This window comes from Alosa pseudoharengus, unplaced genomic scaffold (genome assembly GCF_046254945.1).
Source record: "Alosa pseudoharengus isolate Yale_2024_CS ecotype anadromous, Long Island Sound unplaced genomic scaffold, YU_APseudo_1.1 YU_APseudo_1.1_scf_2, whole genome shotgun sequence".
Taxonomy (NCBI): Eukaryota; Metazoa; Chordata; class Actinopteri; order Clupeiformes; family Clupeidae; genus Alosa; species Alosa pseudoharengus.
In genome coordinates, this window is record NW_027468663.1 from 32049174 (window position 1) to 32073291 (window position 24118).

General features: G+C 43.5%; 2 protein-coding genes across 3 annotated transcripts; one reads left to right on the forward strand and one right to left on the reverse strand.

The window, feature by feature from the left end:
• Positions 1 to 310: 310 nt before the first annotated feature.
• On the reverse strand, positions 311 to 24118 carry cdc73 (cell division cycle 73, Paf1/RNA polymerase II complex component, homolog (S. cerevisiae)). 2 transcript variants are annotated; one of them, XM_076294577.1, is made up of 17 exons: positions 23969 to 24118; positions 23024 to 23129; positions 22816 to 22885; positions 22667 to 22729; positions 22350 to 22402; positions 22139 to 22227; positions 20864 to 21077; positions 19411 to 19506; positions 18690 to 18768; positions 16965 to 17029; positions 8542 to 8599; positions 6522 to 6557; positions 6307 to 6394; positions 4537 to 4698; positions 4152 to 4252; positions 2430 to 2571; positions 311 to 1548 (listed from the first exon to the last, which is right to left on the reverse strand). In XM_076294577.1, exons 1-17 carry the CDS (start codon positions 24097 to 24099, stop codon positions 1512 to 1514), a joined length of 1590 nt encoding a protein of 529 aa, XP_076150692.1. In that variant the 5' UTR covers positions 24100 to 24118; the 3' UTR covers positions 311 to 1511. The 2 variants fall into 2 exon arrangements, with proteins under 2 accessions (XP_076150692.1, XP_076150691.1); XM_076294576.1 differs by having other exon boundaries at positions 19408 to 19506.
• On the forward strand, positions 10512 to 14366 carry LOC143134307 (beta-1,3-galactosyltransferase 2-like). Its single transcript, XM_076294575.1, has 2 exons — positions 10512 to 10827; positions 12757 to 14366. Exon 2 carries the CDS (start codon positions 12962 to 12964, stop codon positions 14258 to 14260), a length of 1299 nt encoding a protein of 432 aa, XP_076150690.1. The 5' UTR covers positions 10512 to 10827; positions 12757 to 12961; the 3' UTR covers positions 14261 to 14366.

Genomic DNA, 24118 nt, shown 5'->3' on the forward strand with positions numbered 1-24118 from the left:
AGTAGACCTTTCCCCCTGGGTTTACAAAATGCCCACTGCTCCTCACAATAGCCTTCTTATCAAAGAATCCTGTCTGCCCAGACTGCTGGTGGGTGAAACCAACCCCTGTGGAACACCCAGCGGAGTTTAAAGGGACAAAGAGCGGCGAGGACAGTCGATGTTTCAAAACATTCTTTAATGACCAGTCACACTCTACTGTTTGTAGACACAATCAGGCCCTCTGTACTCAAATGGACATTCCTTGTTGGTTTGGAGTGCTCTGAGATGGAATAAACTACAAGACTCATAAAACAGGAGATGTAAACATGAGGGTAGCTGACATTGAGCTTTATTATCCACATACACTGTGAACATTAAAAACAACAGACCCCCCTCAATCACTGTATCACTGACCCCAATGTAAAAAGTAACTCTCGATGTCAAAGAGTCATGGACGTAATAATCAAAGTAATCCAGAGATGCATTCCTTATTTATTGCAGCAGTGATTCCACATTATAGGAAAAAGGTTTACAAAGTGGTGTGATCCGTTATCATTCCAAAAAAAAAAAAGAATATTTCACTTGCCTTCTTTTAGTTGTTTAAACTGCACTCACAGTCTGCTTATTGTGCTGTATTTGTAACAGTGTGCTACATTACCATACAGCCATTTTTCTTTTTTTTCCTTTTTTAACATGGGGTTCAAACCAAACTGGTAGCATGATAGAGGTGACCACCCCTGTGCTGGACACAAGAGAGGAAAAGAGGTGGAAGCCCTTTCACATTCACCATTTTCCAGAGCTACCCACTGCCCCATCACCAGAAGGCCAGGAATATACAAACACTGGTTCAACTGCATTTAATATTTACAATTATATCTGCTCTGTTAATGCTATCTACGAGCAGAGGCTGCTGTGTGAAATGTACAAACTGGGGAACAACCAAAGAAAAGTCCCTCAAGGAAACAGAAAGAAGAGCAGGGCGAAGCTCTAACAGTCTCAAATTTTTTAAACATTTTTTGTTTGTTTGTTTGAAGTACAAGGCCACTGCCAGTTCCAATGTGTCCTTATTCATACCATTTCCTCTAAACCCACAAAGTGAAAACATGAAATGGAAAGAGAAGTTTTCCATGATACCTTACACTGTTTTTCCCCAGACATCAAATGCTGTCTAGATGCTAAGTTGCTTTTGGGCTGGAAAGAAGAAATATTAGTAATAATAATAAAGAAAAAAAAAAAAAATTGACCATGACGATAATCTGGCAGAAGAGGAAGCAAGCCTGCATCAATTCCTCTCAGAGGACCTCCCCATTTTCCCTTGAAGCCCTGTGTTCAGAGAAACGTCGCAGCAGCACCGAGCAGGGCCGTCCCACAGTCTTGGTGCCACGCGAGCGGAGAAGCAGACTGGGATCCAAAGTGCTGCTCGGGGACCTGGGTGGGTGGGGGTCTTGGCTGGAGGACTGTCTGTAGGGGGCGGTGAGGGGCAAGACCAGAAGCCTCAGGCAAGGCCTCCGCACATTAGTCAATGGTCCATCTCAGAACCGCAGATGGGCCTTGTGCTTGACCATGTACCTGTGAGCCAAACAGGAAAAAGGAGAATAATGGGAAAAAGGAACAGAGCCCTTTTGAATCCCACCCGTTTCTGATGCAAACCACCTGATTATGAGCAGTGTTTGTTTTTTTGATGATCTGTTCCTTTAAAATGTCTGCAGTCAGCAACTTGGGTTATTTAAAGCAGTGCTAATTAAAGCATACCATAACAGGAAATTAAACACTCTTCCCTTACAAGTCCCCGTAAACAATGAGAAGGATACCCATTTTGAGAGAACTAGCACAACTACGACACTAGCACAAGTAAGAAATGCACTGCCTCCCTTGGCTTATTAGCTCTGTCCAGCACTGACAATACTCTGCCCCCCGGCTAGACCCCAAATAAAAGCAATTAGTCAGCCAAAATGGAGCGCGACACAAGCAAAATTACACCGCTGGCAGAAGCACACCGACTCGGAGTGACTCAGCGAAAGGTGTTGGTTGTAACATGCTGGGGGACGGGCAGAACACAGACACACACACGTGCAGTGCAGTGGTGTATGGTCTTCCATATCGTTTTGTCTCCTCCATCTGGGCCTACTAATTAGTGTGACTGGTGGGGCGGGCGGCAGAACTAATGAGTGAAATGGGCTGGCCCTGTGTGAGGGAGGAGCTCGACCAGCGCAGGGCGTCCAGGACACTTACTCCCAGCCGGCCAAGTGTTTGTCCTCAGCTGGTGTGTGTGTGTGTGTGTACGAGATTCAGTCTACTGGGTGATTGGGCGCATGTTGAATTCACTGAAGCCACTCAAAAGGTGCACGCATGCACATATGCACAATCAGAGGGAAAGAGTGTGAGAGAGATAGGCAGAGAAAGACAGACAGGCCAGCCCTCAGAACACATGATGTAGTGATGCGACTGACCTGTCCAGAGTCTCCCAGAAGCGGAGGAAAACGGGTCGGTCCAAGTGGCGCTTGTGGTGGCTCAGCTCCAGAACGGTTACATCCCACTTCTGCACATTGGGGTCACACCGCGCCTCATCGTACTTCAGGTGGAAGGCTCGGACTGCAAAGAAAGATGGTCCTTCGTTAGATTGGGAAGTCGGTGGTCTCCTTTATATTTCTGCACATTGTGTAGGCTACACACTCAAATATGTTACATAAAACACTAAACGCAAATATGCAAAAATGATCCACTGTTCATTGTCATTACAACATTCTAACTTAAACAGTGACATGGTAGCAGGACTTCTACCATGGTCGCATAACTGCTATGCTATGCTACCGTGATGGCACAACTTCTTCCATGGTTCAGTGCATTATATAATAACCAAATAGGAATATTAATATGTGTGCAGTATATCTTGAACAGTTAACTGATTATTCAGCTATCCATGCACATCCCTTCTTTGTACAGGCATCAACTCATCATAACTGCTGCACTAATGTTATTAGTGTGTAATTGTCATAATGTTGAATAATTATGTGCACAATCAGGCATGCTTTAACTAAAATAATACATGTTCCTGGTCTGCCCCATCTTAATTTTGAGGACCACAATGAGAACTCCATGACAAAGCAAAATGAGAAGCTACCAATTACATCTTAATGTGATTAAAAAAATATCCACTGTAATAAATTGCTGGCTCACAATGCAGCCATTTAAGCCAAAAACTATTTTCCATCTCAAAGTACATAAAAGGTTTTGCATTTGATAACACAATTATGTAAGATGGGCTGTTGTGCATTTAGTAAAACAGAAACTATAAAACAAGCTCATTATGAGATTACACCAAATGGTCTACAGTACTTAACCCTGTTTACGTAGCTTTCAATACAAATTCCACATTATCTAAGAGCCAAATGAGGAACTGCATCTGTAAAAAATGTCCCGTTCCTTTCCGTATAAAGCAGAACTCTGCCGGTCAGCTAACAACCACAGGTCATTCAGAGCACAACTCAACTGAGGTACTGACAAGAAGAAAAAAAGCGCTTTGAAGGCCGGCCCTCTGATAACATCTCTGTGCTATTGACTTTAAAACAGAGCCGATGTTAGGGAGCCATGAGGGCGGTCAGCGACCGGGCACTTAATGAGCGTGCAGGTGAAGCGGTCAACAGGATAATGTCTCAGACCCTGTTCATCTCGTCTATCACAACATGTTCCACACCTGAGTTGGCTCATATGCTCTACAATGGTTAAACTTGTGTACACCTACCCTGACAATGCGGGTTAGATGCATCACTGAGTATCTTTGATGGGCACTGTAAATCCCAGCATTCTGCATTATTTTCAAATTAAATTAATTTAAGCTGGTCCTAGCAATTACAGTTCTACATTATAATATATGGGGGAATAATTCTTTAAAACACTCTGAGATATTCTAAATACTCAGTAATACTCAATTCTCTAAAACACTCAGAGAAAGCCCCTGTGGTGCCACCCAATTTACCAGCAGCAGAATTACAGTAGCATTACAGGCAGTGTGGTTCGCACTAAGCGATGAACACGCCATAAACCATTACGTTGATGGGAATAAAAAAAAACAGTGCCTAACATAAAGAGGGCTTTGTCCTGTTACCTGTACACATCCTCTCTCTATCCTAATTCTCTAGATTCCAAAATCCCACTGTCTTGGCAGCACTCACTTTTGGCGAAGATATCCACTGGGGATCCATCAGGAAGCAGCCACGGCCAGCCTTTGAACTGCCAAGCGGGGCCCTGCACGAACACAGCCACCACTCGGTCCCTGGCAGGACAAAGGCAAACAGTCTTCTTTTAAAACGAGGTTAAGGATGGTTCAGACAGACATCCAAAACCCAGTGGGCCTTCACAATGTCTTGCCTTGAACTCCACCGACATGAATTGGTCATATGGGGCCTAACAATCTGCCTGTATTCTATGCAGGGTCCAGAGTTTGAGAAGGCAGCTCAATAATTCACACAATAACCATGACCATGTCTTTTACCCATACAAATCTTCAGCAGAAAACACTAATAAAAGCTAATAAATAACTAAGATGGAGGTGAGTACCAGTCCTGTGGCGCGAGCTTGAGCGGCTGGTCGATGACTCTGTAGGGGACGGTGACGCTGAGCGTGGTGCCGCCAGGCTGGATCTGATCTTTTCGTCTCTGGAGCAGCACCTCATTGTCACGCTGGATGCCCAGCTTCTTCTTCTCCTCAGACGTCAAAAACCTGAGAGAGAGGGAAGGGGGGAGAGACAGAGAGATAGAGAGAGAGAGACAGAGAGAGAGAGAGTTCAAAATATGTTGAATACCAATATCCTACTCAAACCCCCAAAAGATCATTCTATAAGCTTTACAAGCTCTAGTTTTTACAAATAACCATTGGAACCATATTTTAAACACATCTTCATCTTTAGAGTCCACTTCAACAGAGTGGTGGTGTAAACCACAATAAACCTTAGCAGCAGCAGCAGCAGCAGGAGCTGTCTTAGGTACAACAGAGACTGTATAAATAGATGCCTTTCATATTGTGGTGCGATTATTCAGGGCAGTTGTCTGACTCCGGGTTCATCAACAGGCTAAATGTCGAGCATCTGCATACACAGCTGTCTAATCGCATTACCAAAGGTTCAAGGCTTTCACATACTGCACAATGCTCAACAACAAAGCCGACAACTACTTGAGATGGACCACACATTACAGTCAGTGCCCATTGCAGCTCACATTAGCTCATGAGTATGTGTGTGTGTGTGTGTGTGTGTGTGTGTGTGTGTGTGTGTGTGTGTGTGTGTGTGTGTGTGTGTGTGTGTGTGAGAGAGAGTGTGTGTTTATGTGTGTGTGTGTGTGTGTGTGTGTGTGTGTGTGTGTGAGATTCTTCCACTGTGACAGATTTACAGATACAAATCCCTGGATCCATCAGCTAGGCTGCTGGCTATCTGTCTCTTCAGATCCAAGTAGTGTTAGTTCAGTAAGCCATCAGACAACACGGATGACTCATCAGAAATATTCAACTCACACACTCAGTCATTAAAATAATACAGTATTTAAAACGCTCAGTCATTAAAATAATACAGTATTTAAAACGTCATTCTCTCTCTGCTCAAAAGCTGGTAACAACAGTTTTCTAATTTTAATAAAACGGCCACAATGTAAATAACAGAGGATTTGTGTACTATTTGTCTGTTTTCCCCAGATGTTTCCCCAACATCCGCATGGGGGGTAAAGAGCCCAATAACAGGTGCGGTGGGGACCAATGGTGAGTGACTGTGGAAGAGTGGCTAAGCGCTGGCTGGTGCCCTCTGAGCCGCACTGATATCTGGAGCTCCACCTCCCCCTCTACGGCTGAGCTGCCATCTTGTGACTGGAGGTGATTTATGGGTCCAATTAAACTGCAAAACAGCAATTATACCTCTGTTGGCATGGCTGTGTGTGTGTGTGTGTGTGTGTAGTGGGGTCATAAACATAAGAGTGTGGGTGTGGGGGTCTGGTTTCGCACAATGAAATACCCTAACGCCTCCATGCGCACACCTATAAAAAAAGGATGAGAGATGAGATGGGCCGGATGTGTTCTGAAGTATGCACTCTCTCTTTGAGTCTGGCCACATGTGAACACTACTGTGCCGTGAGACGGATCCGAGCAGCAGATTACCTCACGAGAAACTGCTGAGGGGCCTGCCCAGAGGTCAGGGAGAGGCTGGTCTGCGGCCACCCAATGTCAGCAGGCAAACAATAAGACCACCACAAAACAGAACACAAAGGCTGCCCAGCAAGGGGAAATGGGGAAGGATTTGCTGTTTTAACAGACAGACAAGGGTTGCTGAGGAGCGCTGAGACTTACTTGAGGTCCTGCAGAAGGTCCTTAGCATTGAGCATGGTGATTAAGGAAGTTGTGGCGGCTGGGATAATTATGATGGGGGTTCTTGAACCTGAAAATGTAAAACAGCACATAAATTATATCAAATTATATTATACATTCAAATATATTAGATTATGTTATGTTATATCATATTATATTCATAGAGATCCCTTCATGAAAGCACCATTTGTTTTTACCTTTCTTTTGGTTTGGTGGGGGCCTTGCTTGGGAAACTTGAAAGAGAAAGAATGCAAGAGAAGATGTCAGACAGAGATTGGCCATGGCTATAAACATCAGAACACACACATACATGCACGCACGCAGAGAGAGAATAGCTATAGCCATTCTGACTATAAAGAGTTGCTTGGTTTCCTGTCAGTGACTGCAAAAAGCTACCGCAGGGTTTAACAGACACAAAGCCAAAACAACTCAACAGGAGGATAAGGCTTATCTAACAACCATTCGATGCTCAAACAACAATTACAATGAGTCAAACGAATAAGCTACAGTAATATGGCTTTTCATTTGGTGGTTCAGATCCGTAATGCTGGGGGTTCTGCGACACCTCCCGGTTCGCTGAAGGTCTTTCTTGTGCTGGAGGAGTTCATAACGACGCATCGATCCATTAATCTAAATCAGAGTGGCGCTGGAGAGCTGCCACACACAGCAAGCAGGCTCATCCCTCATGCCATGCAGCGCTGCACTCACATACCTGCCCATCATGGTGTGTGTGTGTGTGTCTTTGTGTCTCTGTGTTGTGTGTGTTTGTTTGTGAGAGGTGGGCAGCTTATATGTGTGCGGTGCGTGGTAGGAGGTTTGTGTGTGTAGATGTATATATCTATCCATCATAGAATGTGTATACTTATGTGTGTGTGCGTGCGTGTGTGCGTACACACGCATCTGTGCATGCTGCTTCTGATAGAATGTGTCACAAACAGCAAGTGGGTGGAGGACAAAGCGCCCTCGGACACCATAAAGCCATTTCACGTTGGCCTCTTCGCTCAGTGACACCTGCCCTAAGGCAACGATGCAGCTAGTGTGCAACATTTGACTTGATCCAACCTTCTCCACCACCTTATCTCTCTGCTCTATGCATTTCTTGGTGCTGTACAAACACCCATATCCAATATCAGTCTCCTTGTTGAACATGTCAGTCTGGCTGACCAAAGATGAGAAACATGCCATGTAATAAACACGGAGACTAAAAATAGAGGATAAGGCCAAACAGTAAGCTGAAAGGTGTCAGTTTGGCATGACCCTGCTCCTTTGCTAAAGCAATATTATGTTTAACACCAGAAACACAGAAACGTATAAATAATAGGATTAATAATTTGGAGATCTCATATCCCCTTACTTCCTTTAACTCATTGAGTGCCAAAAACGTAATATTACGTTTTTAGCTTTTTTTTTTAAATTACGAAACTAGACACTCTAACACACCTTATATGTGATTTTGGGAACTCTGTGATGAATGGAAATGAAATATATGACGATCGAAAACTCATGAAAACGCTGGACATTTTATCTGGACATTTTATCATAACTCGGTTGCCGCTTTGGGTCGAATCAGTGACGCATGCACGTCATCTCAAAACCAGGCCATTTTCGTGGGTCTATCACTAGGTGGCAGTCTCATGAAAGACGTTATATCTCCATTTCTAGAAAAAAACAGCGATTTTGATGAAAACTAGCTACTGTTTAGCTTGGGATTTCTCAGGAACAGAGGCGTGTAGAAATACACGGTTTGCACCCACTGAGAGGTTAAAGTCTCACCTTTTAAACGAGCCATTGTATGTGTTACATATGTACATAGCTATAACACAGAATATGCTGTGGCTGTACAAAAATCATCAACAATGGTCTAGATTGCTGGCACTCTAGGACAAAGCTTCCGAAAACAGCTTGGCATTCAATAGGTTAAGGACAGTGACATCAAGCTTGCTATGGTCTCACACATTAGTGAACATTTTGGCAATTTTATGTTTAAGAAAACAAAGTACTGTAGGTGCAGTAGTCAGGAAACACATTTTTTTCTCCATAACCTCTTTTCTTTTCCCCATATTTTTACAGACCTGGAAAATACTCAAATCAAATTCCATACTTTTCCATACTGTGTAGGAACGCTCAATCTAAGGCTCAATCCATATAGGAGAAACTGGTGGCTTGACAATGTAAAAGGCACAATAAGCTCATTTAGTCTGTTCATTCCATGCTTACCTGGTCGGGGCACAGGCTGCAAGGCAGGAGTCTGGGCTTTCCTGGCTGATGCCCCCTCCTGAAAGAGGGGAGACAGAGAGGAAGGGATGGAGAAGGGGAGGAAGAGAGATGGCATGAGGAAGAGAAGGAGAGAGAGAGAATGAGAAAACAATCAAACAGATAAGGTCACATTAACATTTAGCTGCAGAAGAGCTCATCAGACTTGTGCCAGCTCCCTCTCTCCTGTGTGCCTGCTCATCACAGTTCCCCGCCTGGCCTGCACTCTCCGCAAACACGCAGCATCATTAGTCTTAATTGAGGAGCTTAAAATATATGGAGTCAAAACAACGCCATAAAGATTGTGTGCCCGTAAAAAGATATTTACATGTGTAATAGGGTGTTGTCTTCGAGGATATGATTTGTACAAGTGTAGAACCGTTTTGTGTAAAATCGTACCTGCAGAAATATTTTGTGCACTTGTGAAAAAAGTTTGCACACGAAAGATAGATGTCGCACTTCTCCCATGCCTGTAGCTATAAAGCTGTTCCACATACATTCAAACTAAATCCCTGTGGACAAATGGTTTTCACAAGCGTACAAAATATTTCTGCAGGTACAATTTTTTTTTGCACATAGACAAATGAATTCCACAGCTACAAAACGGTTCTACACTTGTGCAAATTATATCCTCGAAGACAAAACTCTATTACACATGTGAATATCTTTTCACGGGCACACAATCTTTATGGCGTTGTTTTGACTCTATAAAAATCATTTAAAAGTGCTCCGTTTGACCGATCACCAGCCTCCTCCTCTGACGCCTGCAGATAACCTCCACCCACACCACAGGGACTGCGTGGTGGGCTGATTCCCTCCCCCACCATCACCATCACCACTACCCATCCCATCCAAAGCAATGATCCATCACCAGGTGACAAGAACGGAGAACAGATGTTCGCCTAGTTCTGCAAATCCAATGTGCTTCCATTGTGTTTCTGAAGCCTTGAACACAAGCCAACGCACACATTACCAGTCCATTTGTGACCATTGAGACCATTTTTCAGTTAAAGAATGGCTTTGGATTTTGACAGTACTGCCCACCCACAAGCCATCACACTCACACACACACAGATACACACACACACATTCTGAGAGCAACATCCTTCCCAAAACAGAAGGAGGACACAGCTTTCCTTCCTACATGTCAACGTTTTGGCATGAGTAAGGCAGCAGCGGTGGCCTTTTCTCCCCTCCATCCCTCCCCTCCTCCCTCTTGCTGGCCTCCCACAAAGGCAGGGAGTGAGTAAGACCCTCCTTTATCGCTCAGGATGGGGTGGGAACCAACACAAAAGACTCACGTGGGGGGAAGGGACATGACGTGCCACTGGTGCAGTAAACTGTCAGTTACATAGCTGTAGACACACACACACACACACACACAGACTCTTATTTCAGAGTACAGGCAGGCAAATAGCTAAACACATACCAAATCAGAGTGCAGTACCAATTTATATATAGAGCTGCCAAGTAGGGAGCACACATGAGAACAACCCATGGGGAACACAGATATGTATTTTTGGAAACAGAGAGAGGGGGCTGTACTGAGAATAGTGAGCGACTGAATGAGACTCAGAGCAATGGAGAGAGAGGAATATGAGAGTAATGCAGCACATACTAAAAAAAGAGGTAGCAAGAGAGAGAGTTAGAGAGAGAGAGGTAGAGAGAGAGAGAGGTAGAGAGAGAGAGAGGTAGAGAGAGAGAGAGAGAGAGAGAGAGAGAGAGAGATGTGAGCAAGCAAGGGGAGGATCATCCTGCCTAGCAACGTCATGAAATCAGAATAGGGGCTGTTCACTCAGCACAGCACTGGCTGCTCTCTTCGACGCATCGGTCCATCCGTCAGCCTGCCTGAGAAGTGGCCAGACCCAGGGGCATGGTTTATGAATGGGGGGAGGAATGAATGAGGATCAAAGCAGCCTCTGCATCCACGCGAGACGCCTTTGTGTGACAGACCAGGGGGGCTCACAAAGACACCGGGCATAGAACGGGAGAGGAGAGCGGCACATGAAGCGGTTCACTAACGAACGGCAGCAGGACTCAGACCGAGGCCAAGCAGGAGGAGAAAAGGAATTTGGGGAAAAAAAGGAAGACTAGCGATGCGAAAAATAAGTGGTGTCCATGGAATGACGGACTACTATCACAGCTGGCAGGAGCGCATGTCCATAACCGTGGGGTGAGGGTGCCAACTGTGTCACGAGAAGCAAGCAGCAGCCGCCTCTGCACAACCCAGACGAGTGCACAACGAGAAAGGTAACATTCAACACGACCGCACATAAATAATAGTGCAATCGAATAGAATCAAATTCTGTAGATATTGCAAATAACCTTTACATATCAATATGTTAATAAAAGTATCAAGGCATACATATAAGCTACATAGGCCAAAAGTAACTACATATACAGAGACATTGGTATACATCTATAAAAAATGAGTGCGACAACATGGTTCTAGGCGGCTCTTTCTGGTCTTGGTCAGGTGTATAGCAGTAGACTCTGCGTGTGAGAGAGAAGGCATTTCTGTTCATATCCGGTGATCCCCCCCCCACCAACAGGGGAGAGCATTGAGTGTTCTGTTGCCGAGAGTGTGTGTGTGTGTGTGTGTGTGGCTACAAACAGCCCTTTGTCCGCTAGACCTCTCGGCAGCCAGTGTTTTTCTACAGCATATGCGAGGAACTCACACTCTCTGGGAATGGAAGACAGGCAAACGAGAGCAGGACAAGAAAAAGCTATATCAGAGCAGGAGACCGGCTGGAGGATCAGAAGTAAACAAGTCAAGGCACACTTCTGCAAAACGTTACTTTAAAAACGTTCATTCAGTATCCTCAGATATGCTTTCGGTAGAAGACGCGTAAACTGTTTGGTTTCAGTATTTCTCTGCCTGTAAACAGTCCAAGTAGATGTAAGTATTTGGAATGTACCAATGTTGATGGAAAATCATGTTTTACCACCCATTTTCTGGCCCACTCCACTTATAAGGTAAAACAATTAAACTCGTAAACCAACTATGCAGCAACACTACTTAGCTACATACAGCTGATGCAAGTGGTCTCTGTTGCCTGTTCCTCGCTACCAACAGAAACAGTCAATGCCTCTCATCCAGATATCAATCTGAAACTAAGGATAAGAGTAAGCCGTTTCCATGGCAGCACTATTGGTATGGTATACTGGTATTATCTCTGAATACAGAAAAAAAAAAGGAAAGCTAAATCCCATAATGCGCTGATTTGACACAGTGTCAGTGTTGCCATGGCGAACACAATATTAAATCTACTTTACTATTTGACCATACTAAGCTTTAGGGGATGTCTACAAGCAGTGTATTTTAAGGCTTTAACATTGAGTGTGATCTGACAAAATAGCTTTTGATCATCTTTGACACTGGCTTATATACGCCTCAGTTTGTCACTGCCGGCCTTCTCTTTGGGCCATCAAAATCTTAATCAGATTTTCTTCTTTTATTTCACAGATTAGAGAATGATATCTAAAAGGCTGTCACAGACAGATAGTAAGCACAAAACATCCATTACCTAGCTTCACATATTGGAGAGCAGTCACAGCAACTGAAAACTCACTTTAAGCCTCATGAAGAACAAAGCTGAATGCTCAGCTTGGCTCCATGTGTAACATTGAGTAACATAGTTGGATCATTTAATGAGTAACCAATTATTGATGAGCAGCGCAATATTCCAGTGACTAAGCGTGACATGCATTTCCAAAAATGCTTCCAATATCTTTCAAAGAGATTCCTGTCATATGTGTCCTAAGTATAAGTATAAGTATACTCTTTTGATCCCGTTAGGGAAATTTGGTCTCTGCATTTATCCCAATCCGTGAATTAGTGAAACAGACACAGCACACAGTGAACACACAGTGAGGTGAAGCACACACTAATCCCGGTGCAATGAGCTGCCTGCATCAACAGCGGCGCTCGGGGAGCAGTGAGGGGTTAGGTGCCTTGCTCAAGGGCACTTCAGCCGTGCCTACTGGTCAGGGTTCGAACCGGCAACCCTCCGCAGCAAATCTATAGGGATCATATTACCTAAACATAATATAAACATAATGCCCTAAAACAATGAATGAAAAAAAGCTTTTGTACTGTTAATCACACAACTGTAAAACTTGGGCTTAAACATTAAACACAGCCTTACTTATCCAATCTTTTTCTTATCTTTTCAACAGACAAGCATGAGTCCTTACTGCAGGATAGCATTTCACCAATAGTACTTCCTGAGTGACCATCACCATGAGCTGCGCGTCAACCTTCTCGTGGGAGCCCTAGAGGGTTTTCTCCAGGCAAGTGGGCACCGTCCATCATGCCCAGATGGTCAAAGCTTGACTGGATGTGACTGGCATTGATGTGTGCCAGTGGCGCTCGGCAGCCAGGATGCAGTGGAGACGACGGCACTGCTGCACACACATCGCCGTGCTCCTCTCCCTGCTCTCCTTCGTAGGCTTGCTCCTCATCCTGGGCCACCAGGACTGGCGGCCCGGACGCTCCAGCAGGAGGGAGAGCCAGAGCGCTGCAGCTGCCCGCGGGCCAGGGCAGCCCAGAGCAGAGGCCACCCACGGTCAGGGACGCAACCACAGCCTCTTGCCCCGCGTCAGCGTGGCGTGGAGGGATTCCCTAGCTCCGCCGGCCAATGCAAACCCCAAGCCTGTGGTGGACCTCAGCTCCTTCCCTGGGGAGGAGGGTGGGGTGGCCGGCCTGGAGAACTCGCTGGGTGCCAACAGCAGCCTCAGCGAGGAGATGAAGGCGGCTGGGTCCACGCTGCTCCTCGAGCCCTACGAGTACATCATAAACGAGCCCAACAAATGCCGGGACAGCACACCCTTCCTGGTGCTGCTAGTCGCCACCGAGCCCGAGCAGAGGGAAGCCCGGGATGCCATCCGGCAAACGTGGGGGAATGAGAGTGTGGCCGACGGCCTGGGGATGGTGCGGCTTTTCTTGCTGGGAACAAGGAATGCCAGCAGCAGGGCAGAAGGTGAGGAGCTTCACCGATCTTTAAGAGCTGAGAGCCAGGTGTACCACGACATCATCCAGCAGGAGTACCTGGACACCTACTACAATCTGACAGTTAAGACTCTGATGGGAATGCACTGGGTGGCCACCTACTGCCCTGGCGCCAACTACGTTATGAAGACAGACAGTGACATGTTTGTCAACACAGAGTACCTCATCCAGAAGCTACTCCGGCCTGGCACGCAGCTGAGGAGGAGGTACTTCACTGGGTACCTCATGCGAGGGTATGCGCCAAACCGCAACAAAAACAGCAAGTGGTACATGCCACCAGAGCTCTACCCAAGTGAGCGCTACCCGACTTTCTGCTCCGGAACAGGGTACGTGTTCTCAGGAGACATGGCGGCCAAGATCTACAGGGCCTCGTTGAGCATACGGAGGCTTCACTTAGAGGACGTCTATGTGGGTATCTGTTTGGCCAAGCTGCGGATTGATCCGACGCCTCCGCCAAACGAGTTTCTGTTTAACCACTGGCGCGTCTCCTACAGCAGCTGCAAGTACAGCCACCTAATCACCTCCCACCAGTTTCACCCCAACGAACTTCTCAAGTTCTGGCACCACCTGCAGAGCAACAAGCACAACGCCTGCATAAACACACCCAAAGACAAAGACAGGGCCGGTAGGTTTCGCCAAAGAAAGCTGCACTGGGGCCAAGTTCTTGGGTGATCATTAATCGGTCAGGAGATACAAACTCTATGGCCATGATAAAGGTCTGAAGGAAAGGCATCACAAAAGTGGAGTTAAAAGCACAAGATGGTATGGGACATTATCTGTTGACAATTTTTTTTCAGTCGTTTCAGTTTTTGTGGTCCAAAGTACAAATTTTAATGTACATATTACTATAAGAGCGAAAATAAATCTGAGCAAAATAAGACCTTGTCAGGTTGGTTTCATTTTCTTTCATTTATATACCGTAAGTCAAATGTGGCAATATAAAACAACAAAATGTCTGGTTACCCCAGTAAGCATTCTAATCTGTTCGATCTGTCTGTATGTATGTATGTATGTATGTGTGTGTATGTATGTATATATGTGTGTCCATGTGTCAGACCACATAATGAGAAAACTACTGGCCCGATTAATTTAAAATTTTCAAGACAAGATAGTCACCATATGATGCTCCTTAGAGCTGCAACAATTAGTTGTTGATTAGTTGTCAACTAGAAATTAATTCAATCGCCAATTATTTTGGTTTCAACAGACTAATCAACTATAAAAATCGTTAGTTGCGGCCCTATCATCTTTATAATCTGCATAAGGAACCGAATGCCGGAATTTCGTTTCACTTTCTTTCACCTAACCAGGTGGGGGAAACGATTTTCAGTCACCTGACTGCTCTTGATTTACATGTGATACAGTGGTCAGTCTTGAGATGCTGATTACCTTGCTGTGAATCTTGTGAATGTTAATTGCCCATGAAAGTGGATGCTACACCAATTTGTATTTGGAACATTTAATGGCGTATAAATCAATTTCAAGACTAAACAAATTACACCTCCAAAGAAGAGTCACACACCTTCTTAAACATGAAATTCCAAGACTCTTTTCTACTACAAAATGTATAAATTCAAGCACTATCAATAACCATTCCACTAATTAAAGCCCACACACATCTTTCTCAGTCACTTGTTAAGCAAACCTCCACACTATTTCACAAGGTCACTTTAAGGCAAGCTTCATCAACTCCCTGCTGATGTTCCAAAACCAAGGTAATCATACAGTCTTCGGCTCACTAAAGAGGAACTAGGCAAAGAGATTCCTGAAAGAAGAACTCTTGCTCTTCATCCAGCTTTCCCTCAGCTATACCAACAGCCCACCACATTTGAAAGCCCATAATGACCTTCATAATGACACCTGATCTCAGAGCCAGCGTGCACCAGCTCTAAAACTGCTTGGGTCCAGTTGAACACAACACAGTGTTACCACCGGTAACTAGAGATCTTTGCTCATAAACTTGATGATATGAGCACCTTGGGAAAATGTTGCGAAAAAGAGACAGGAAACACATACATACAAACAAACAAAACACAAGCAGCTGCTATCAGACACGGCAAACCTTTAAAAAGGTTTCTAAAGGGAAATGCGGAAACATAATGGAAATTTCTGTCATAACAAATGAAACAGGCTGTGGAGTGACTACACACTGCACAATACAACGCGCAACATAGACAATACACCTGATCATAACCTGACAGTGTTCAATTGCAAGGGTATGATTCTATAATCTGTGGCCCAAATAACTGCTCCTATATGTTATCAACGACTGCTGGTGATTTCCTGATTTCTCTGCCGCTGCAGAGATTTCTTACAGAAAAAAAGTCACCGTTAGCTGCACATTTTAGTGATGAGGACTGGGTGTCAAAACTCGCTTACCTGTGTGACATTCGGGTTGCTTAATGACCTCAACCTGACACTCCAGGGGAGAATGTCTTTAAACTGGCAGATAAAGTCGCTGCATTTAAAGCCAAGCTTGATTTGTGGGGACGACGAGTGGACCAGATAAGTTCCAAACAGTATTGGGGGTTTTGGGAGAGACTGAGGCAGGGCCCTTTCTCTCGCAGCTGGTGCGCGATCACCTTGTTGCGCTTTCAAATGAGTTTGATCGTTACTTCCCATCCTCCAAAGATCCACGGCAAACCAATGAGTGGGTCCGCAACCCATTTGTCAATATCCCGAATAGTCCTAACTTGTCAGCGCAGGAGGAAGAGCAGTTGATCGAAATTGCAAATGACGGTGGTCTTAAGAGTGTGTATAAGGAAACCTTTCTGGCGGGTTTTTGGATCAAAACCAAAGCAGAATATCCCGAGATAGCCGTAAAAGCGCTGAAAACGTTTCCCACCACGTATCTATGCGAGGCCGGGTTTTCGGCAATGACTGCAACTTGGACCAAATTGCGCAATCGACTGGACATTTCAAACACACTGAGGGTGTCACTGTCTTCCATCACCCCCAGATGGAAGCTTCTTGTTGTAGGGAAACAAGCAGGGCTCCCACTGATTATATTCGTAATGCACGTTTAGTTCATGTTTTGTTCCCATATTTTGTTAAGCATGTTTACACTTATAGATGTAGCTTCAAGTTGTTCAATATTCATAGTTCATATTGTTAAATTTTCACTTCTTCAAGTTCTACAAGAGATCGTTACCTTCACTGTTCATACATAACTTAAGCTAGTTCTTTTCAAGTAATGCATGCACAACACATATGGAACATGGAACATGGAACCCCCCAACCCCCCCCACCCCCCCCGCCCCCCCGCCGCCGGTCCGTGAAAAAAAAACAGGAATCAAACCGGTCCATGGTACATAAAAGGTTGGGGACCCCTGGACTAGCACATCCATTTCCTTCAGAATTATACCAGAGAACTTACCGTCACAGACTTCAAGGTCATGCCGTGATAGGTACCCATGGTGTCAATCTTGAAGCCCTCCGTTTCTGCAATAAATTAAATTTGTTTTAGTAGTGAGAAAACGGGGTTCAACATCATGCACAAACAAGAGGGAGCCTGTGTGCTTACCAAATCTGTCACTAACTGGATTAGTAGCCAGCTGTTCAATCAGTCACCACTAAAATTCAACATCAGGTAACAATAATATATTATGAGGCTCTCCAGCTAAACTACAATTAAAGTGCAGGAAATGAAAGCATTTCTTTGCAAAAAAAAATCAAAAAGGAGTCTGCACCAAACGGCCACCATCGCCAAATATACCCCTCAAAAGTGTCCTTGATGATTAAGCTTTCCTGAACAATTGCAGGGAAACTTAGGGAAATATATTTTGTGTAAAGGCTAGGGATAAAAAAAAAAAATTCAAAAACTAGATTGCACTGATAAAATATGGAGAACTGAATAAGAAGACAGGCTTCATATAACCAATTGCAAAAGAGACATACACTCATGTACCTCTGTGCCTATTCTTTGTAATTTCCCAACTATTACCCGCGGCTTATACATTGATTTTGCAAAATTTATTCAGCTATGAGGTTAATACACGGGGGCAGTTAATATGGTATTTATATGGCTTTGTTTCTTTTAACTTGCATAAAACACTGTCTTGTAGCTTATACACAATGTAGCTAATACACAAGACTTCCTCTTGACCTCTCTTTGCACAGCATACAGGCAACAGAGAGGGGTTGAGGCTCTGTGCCTTAAGTCTTAAGGGGGGTTCAAACCAAAGATTTGTGACGAGATGAGCTGCAACTTTCTAAAACCTTGCAACTGAGACTAACCATGGTGAATGCTTTGCGACGGCTTGGAACAGGTGGCAACGACGTGCAACATTTAATTAACACCTCTGCAATTCTTTCTGCAACGATTTCATCTTGTTGCGAATCTTTGGTGCGAATTGGGCCTTATACAAGCCACATCAGGAAACTTGTGAACATCCTTGCCTAACTATTTATTGTGGAAGATAGCAAGACACATGTACATGTCTACATAACACTCTATGGTGTGGAGTTGTATCGTGGCGTTGTTAGTGTGCAACTGTTAGAAGGTACATGTGAGGAGGTGGGGTATTACATTAGCACGGTCATTCTACTAATGATTACTGCTAAGCTACCAGACTCAACACAGGAAAAAGGAAAATGCATGCAGACATTTTTTGACGTTTTGTTGCATTCAGCTGTGGCAGTAAAATTACATTGGGTCAATTGCCTGTGCTGAAAACGGCACACAATCAATCAACGAACAATTACCAAAAACACTACACTAGCTGGCCAGTCCATGAGTGAAGCCAGCCAATTGAAAAAAAAAAACTTCTACGCCCCAAAATAGCCGATACTGACTGGCTGAAGCTAACCCTCTTAAGCATGTCCCCTGGGTGCTATCAACTGCACAGCCACCAGGTTGATTCCCATGGAGCCCACTGTACAAGCGCCCACTAAATAAATGAACACAGCCTCACATTTACTTCGTCGGTCATTCCCAGCTAATTTCATTTCAAGTCACACTAAGTCTGAGGTCTGCATGTCATTGGTCTGTTAACTGCAATATCATGCATCAGGGGCTTCTTATGCCGACCTGGTGAAGAGGAAAGAAATGGAGAGCTAAACCACACACAGAATTCAAATTAGAAGACTAAGCCACACTCACCCTCCTTCCCTTTGAACCTTTCCTGATCATATCTGTTGTAGGCAGCTGGGACTGGCTGCTTGTTTCTTGCGGAGGGGTCCTGGAGTAGGGAAGGGAAATGCACAAAGAGCAAATTCAGGCTTAATCTACTTATTTCGATACATATTTGAATGATAATACTCAGTCCTTAGGTTATGTTGCTGCCCATACAAATAAGTTAGAGCATTAGCACTGTCAATCAACCACCAAAAGGTTTCCACATTCTCAACTAAATGTTCAACGCCATAATTCATTATACTCCCTGCATTCATACACAACAAGTGTGGCTAGACAACCATTCTGGTCTTGCCACATTATCTTTTATACATGCACAAATATATACTATAAATAAACAAACAAATAAATATATTCCAAATTACACCTACACACATAGGGAAAGGATATAGTAATTACTATGCAGAGACAAAGACAAGGATATAACCAGCACCTGCTAAGACATTCTATTACACCATGTCCAACATCAGCCTACCAGCAGCTTTACCAATCGATGGCTTAAATAACTACCTCCATCACAGGTCCCCACAGTTCATTTCAAGCTTCATTTATTTGATACATGGTCTGATCTTAGCATGGCAGTGTTCTTATTTAATGTAATTTGGGGCAATTTGATGTGTGTGTGTGTGTGTGTGTGTGTGTTGAAATGAGATCAAGAGGAGTGCAGGTGTGCGTCTGCCCTTACCACCTGAGTGGGGTTCTGTGCTGGTCTTTGTTCTGGGGCTCGGCCTTCCTCTCTGGCCTTCACTGACTGCAGGATTGCAAAGATGCTCTTGGAAAAGTTCTAGAATCATGACAAAGAAAAAGTGCCATATTACAAAAAAACAGCTGTGTGATTCCTTAAAGAAGCCCTATGCAGGTTTGGTTATTCCTTTGCGGTTTCTGGGTTTTCGCCTGATTTGGGCTCGCATTTTTCACGACATAGCTCCCCCTGCAGCTTCGGTAGCAAGTGACTTCTATGCTAAACCCCCACTAGCCAGCAAGCTAGCCATCAAGAAACCAAGCTAAACACATACAGGGCTCACAATAAAACGGTCGAGCAAACACATTGTTCAAGACTATCAAACCACATTACAAAAACGAAGTTCACTCAAGGGTAGGCTACTTACAATTTCAACAGCAACAAAGCCAAGTTGGAGTTCGTTTTGCAGTCTTCTTAGAAACTACAATCTGACTACATTTTCGAGGCGCGATTGGATACTTCCGCTGAGTCACATCCGGATGTGTTCGGACCGCGACCAGAAAGTTGCATATTCGTTTTTTCCGCGGAGAAGCACTAGGGGGAGACGAAGCACCCACCAAACGACCCAAAAAGTGTTGTAGAACCATCAGAACGACTTTTAACCTGCATAATTAAGGTCATTTTTGCTAAAATTGTTGCATAGGGCTTCTTTAAACCTGGGCCATGTGTGATAGTTGGACATTAATCAAATTCCATTAAGCGTCTCAATGCATTCCGTGACTAAAATGTTACAAATCATGTTCCATAATTGAATGCAATCAGTCAAAATCAAATCTCTCATCCTAAGATGCAAAAATCACTTGCTATGGTCGGTCAACTAACAAACGGATAAATTCATTGTCATGGTTGAGCAATAATGAGGATGATCAGCATTTCTTTTAATGCAAAGAAGAACTGCTAGAAGCTGCTAAGAAGATATAAGAGTCAGAGGGATAAGAGATAAAATATTTGGCAGTTAAGCTGTGGCAACACTGCCATCTTCAGGCAAACAGTCAAAACTACAGTAACATCTGCATGAAAAAACTTTTTTGCAAAATAATTAGGGAGGCACTATTGGTGAAATTCCAGGCAGATACCAATACTGTTGAATAAAATAAGGATTTGGAAAAAAAAACAATATTTTTGTTTACTTCATTTTTGTTGTTATTTATACCCTTTGGTGGCAGGGAAATTTTCAAATATTTCATCCATTCACAGTACTATCCCTGACTGTGCAGAGATAAACATCAGTCACTGTCATCGACAAATGTCATATCATTTGCCAATAGGCCAATACCAGTCAACAAGGTAAATACTGGCCTGAACCTCTGAATCTTAACATTTCTTGTAAACCTCTCTTATACCCAAAATGGTTTTGTTGCACTTGAACTACATAAAGACGTGATGAGTCAGCTTTTACCTTTCCAGTGCTCTGAAGAATGGTGGTCCGGGTCCGCCAAACTCTCTCTCGACTTACAATGTCTCTAGTCACGTCAACTTCGGCGTCCACAAAGCTCCTCTGCTTGAGGGTGATGTCGTCGTCCAAGTCTGTTTTGATGGTCGACCGTTTCTTTGCCATGATCTTGGCCTTGATGGCAGCAATCTTTTCCACAGACATGGCCTCGGAGAGCGACCTGTCCAGGTAAGATATTACAAGGAGTTTAGACCGTTTTGAAATGTGAGCAATATCACACTCGACATCAATTTCCTTTGCACGCAATTACATTACATTACTATAAAACTTCAGACATCTTTATTTTAACAACCATTTTGTGCTGACAATGTTATACAAGTAAAATAAAATCACATCCAGGAAGATATCAAGTCATTATCAATATCTGCATTAAATATCATGTTCTATCGTTTTGATAGTCTGTCCATCAAGATTGCTCCACAGCATTCTGTCTTGTGCCAAGTCCAACTTGTGACATTTACTTTAGGAGTTGAGCACCAAAGCTAGGGATGCACTGATACCATGTGTTTCAAATCGAGTATGAGCATTTCCAGTTCTGTTCCCTTTGCTGATACCAAGGACCGATACTGATATTAAGTGCCACAAAAATAACCATTAGGCTAGCATAAAAATACAATGAATTTCTAAGTTTTCATTTTTCTCTTTGTTTTGGTTGTTACAATAAGCCTAAAAATAAATAATAATGAGTTTCAAGACTATTTTGCACTGTTTCCTTGCCATGTCTTCCTAGACAGTGAAATCTGATAGGGCAACAAAAAAGGACAAAACACCTTATGACGGGCTTAGGATCGTGGAACTGTCGGTGGGTTCATGAGCATTGGAAAAACATTTTTCCCAGTGAAAACATAATTGTTCACGTCTCCTTATGTGGGAATAATTGGTGGGAAACTGGGGGAAGAGTTTGCTAACAGAGGTGCCCAGATGTAGGCTTGTCATCACTTTGGTCGTGACATAGTTCATTTGTAGTCCATGTGGACTTGCATGTTCAACAACTTTAATATTGGGAATTTTGCCATTTTTGTCACTTGTACGCTAAAATTGTCTTACACCATACTTTAAGCCAAATACATTTGTTTATTTAAGATTAATGAGCGTTTTGTTTGTTTTTCATACGGCCTGAATGCACCATGTGTCTTTGCAATCTAGATTTAACGACAGTTTTAAGCATTTCGGGATTCAGGATTTCCTAGTGTGAGGCTGCTTTCAATATTAAGCTTGTACCTGATCTGGTCAGTCTGCACAATTCCCTCCTTGTGTCCTTCCAGACGTGCTGCCAGACGCTCTTTATCAAGACGCACACGTTCTTCATCCTGAGTCAAACCAAATGAATCAGAGGTGAGGCTGAAACTAGACCACACGCATGTAAAAGTACATTCTGAATGAGATGTCAAAAAAAAGAAGTGGTTTGCAATGGCAATCAGTATGTGGTTACCTCAATGCGTGGTTTTTTCGCTTCTGATGAAACCTCATCCGCTGCCCTTTTGACTGTGTATACGAGAGGGTGCTTAATTACTCTCTATAGAATCTGCGTATTTAGTATTAGCAAGGACCAAAACAAACAATCAAAAAAAAATTCAAAGTGTGTCTAGGGCAGCTGGCAATATTAAATACATTACAGATGCAAAATCTAGACCAGCAGACCAAAAATAATGTGAATTAGTAGCAGTGTTGTCTCCAGGGTCCAAGTTAAGAGGGAACGTCATAGAACACCAGGGTCTAACCAAAGGGCGAACACATTTATAAACAAACCTTGTGTTGGTCTCTGCAACCCGATTTCAATAGGTGCACTTCTGTCAATACTTGCTGAAGTAGCTGTAAGACAGAGATACATAATGAAATGTTGAGAAGCCTAAAGCAATTAGATAAACAAGCCTGAATTTTTAGCCACATTTACTTACAACTTTCTCCATTGAGATGCGAGAGTAAATCCTTTCGATCGGGTCTTCTGACTACAGGTATGTTCTCTGTCTGTATGGAAGAAAAAAACGAGGCACTGAATGTCTGTAAAATACTGGTCACTGCCAACCAGAATGACACTTTCACAAGTTCAAATGACAGACCCAGCTCATAAACACCTACAGCAGTCAGATTATGGGGGGTACTTACAGCTGCCCTGCGGACATAGGACGGGTGAGGAAGATGCACATTGTTGAGCAGGAAGAGAATTGAGTCCAAGGTGTAGTACTCTTTAGGCTGGCCCTCCTTTCCAGTTCTGTAATAGTTCAAATCAAAAGACATTCCAGAAAGCATATTTAACAATGATGATTACAAATAGTTCTCTTCTGTATAGAAACTTTGGCTGATGACAGGACCTGATCCAGACCAACTCAATGTCAAAGTCTGATATAATAAACTTCAGTAATTAGCTCGATCATTTCCACTTAACTTACTTACTTAGACCCCAATTCACAGAAAGGCACATACAACAGTGTTATCAAATTACTTTGATTACTTCAATGCAAATTATAAATAACGCTAGGGTCCTGGACACACAGTTTCTAGTACAAAATGTGTTTCGATCAACATAGAACATCTCTAGAGCACATGAGCCACATATGATCAACATATGTCATGTCTTTAACTTACTATATTATCTTTTACAAATATCAACCATGAAAGTTACGCTCACATAAATATCTGAAAAACACGTATGTAAAGCCTCCATCAAATCAGTTTCCCAATATATCCCTTCAAATACATTTTCCTGCAAGCAGGCAGCTAACTAGCTCAATATAAGCTAGCTAACACGTCTAGTCCTGCATAGGTCAGTACACAATCTTTGCTAAGGAAACAAATAAAACGTCACGTGTTATGTCAAGAACAAGCCAAAGGCCATGTTTTCCCGACCGAGTAAGGTTGGTATACCTGCTATGACAACTAACGTTAAGTGTCCACAGAAGCAACTGCTTCCCTCCATAACGCAGATGAAAAGTTTGTGTAGTTGTAGCCTAGCTAACATTAGCGTCCCCTGCCATCTGCCATAAGCCAGAGAAGCAAATGATAGCTGAACTAACTAAAAGAAATAACAAGATACTGAAAAGGATGACGTACCCCCAGATAACATAGTTGGTCTTGACATTTTTGGGCCAAGAAAACTCTCCAAAAATAACTTCATCTCCTTTTGCAACGATTTCCTTTTTCTGGATGTTGTATTGACGAAGAACACTCAAAACGTCCGCCATCTTCACTTCTCTTGCTTGT

Coding starts and splice junctions, on each gene's coding strand:
- LOC143134307 (XM_076294575.1), top strand. CDS start 12,962: ATGCAGTGGAGACGACGGCACTGCTGCACACACATCGCCGTGCTCCTC.
- cdc73 (XM_076294576.1), bottom strand. CDS start 24,099: ATGGCGGACGTTTTGAGTGTTCTTCGTCAATACAACATCCAGAAAAAG. Junction 23,130..23,968: donor ACCAACTATGTTATCTGGGG/GTACGTCATCCT, acceptor GAACTATTACAG/AACTGGAAAGGAGGGCCAGC. Junction 21,078..22,138: donor GTGCAGACTGACCAGATCAG/GTACAAGCTTAA, acceptor TTACCTGGACAG/GTCGCTCTCCGAGGCCATGT.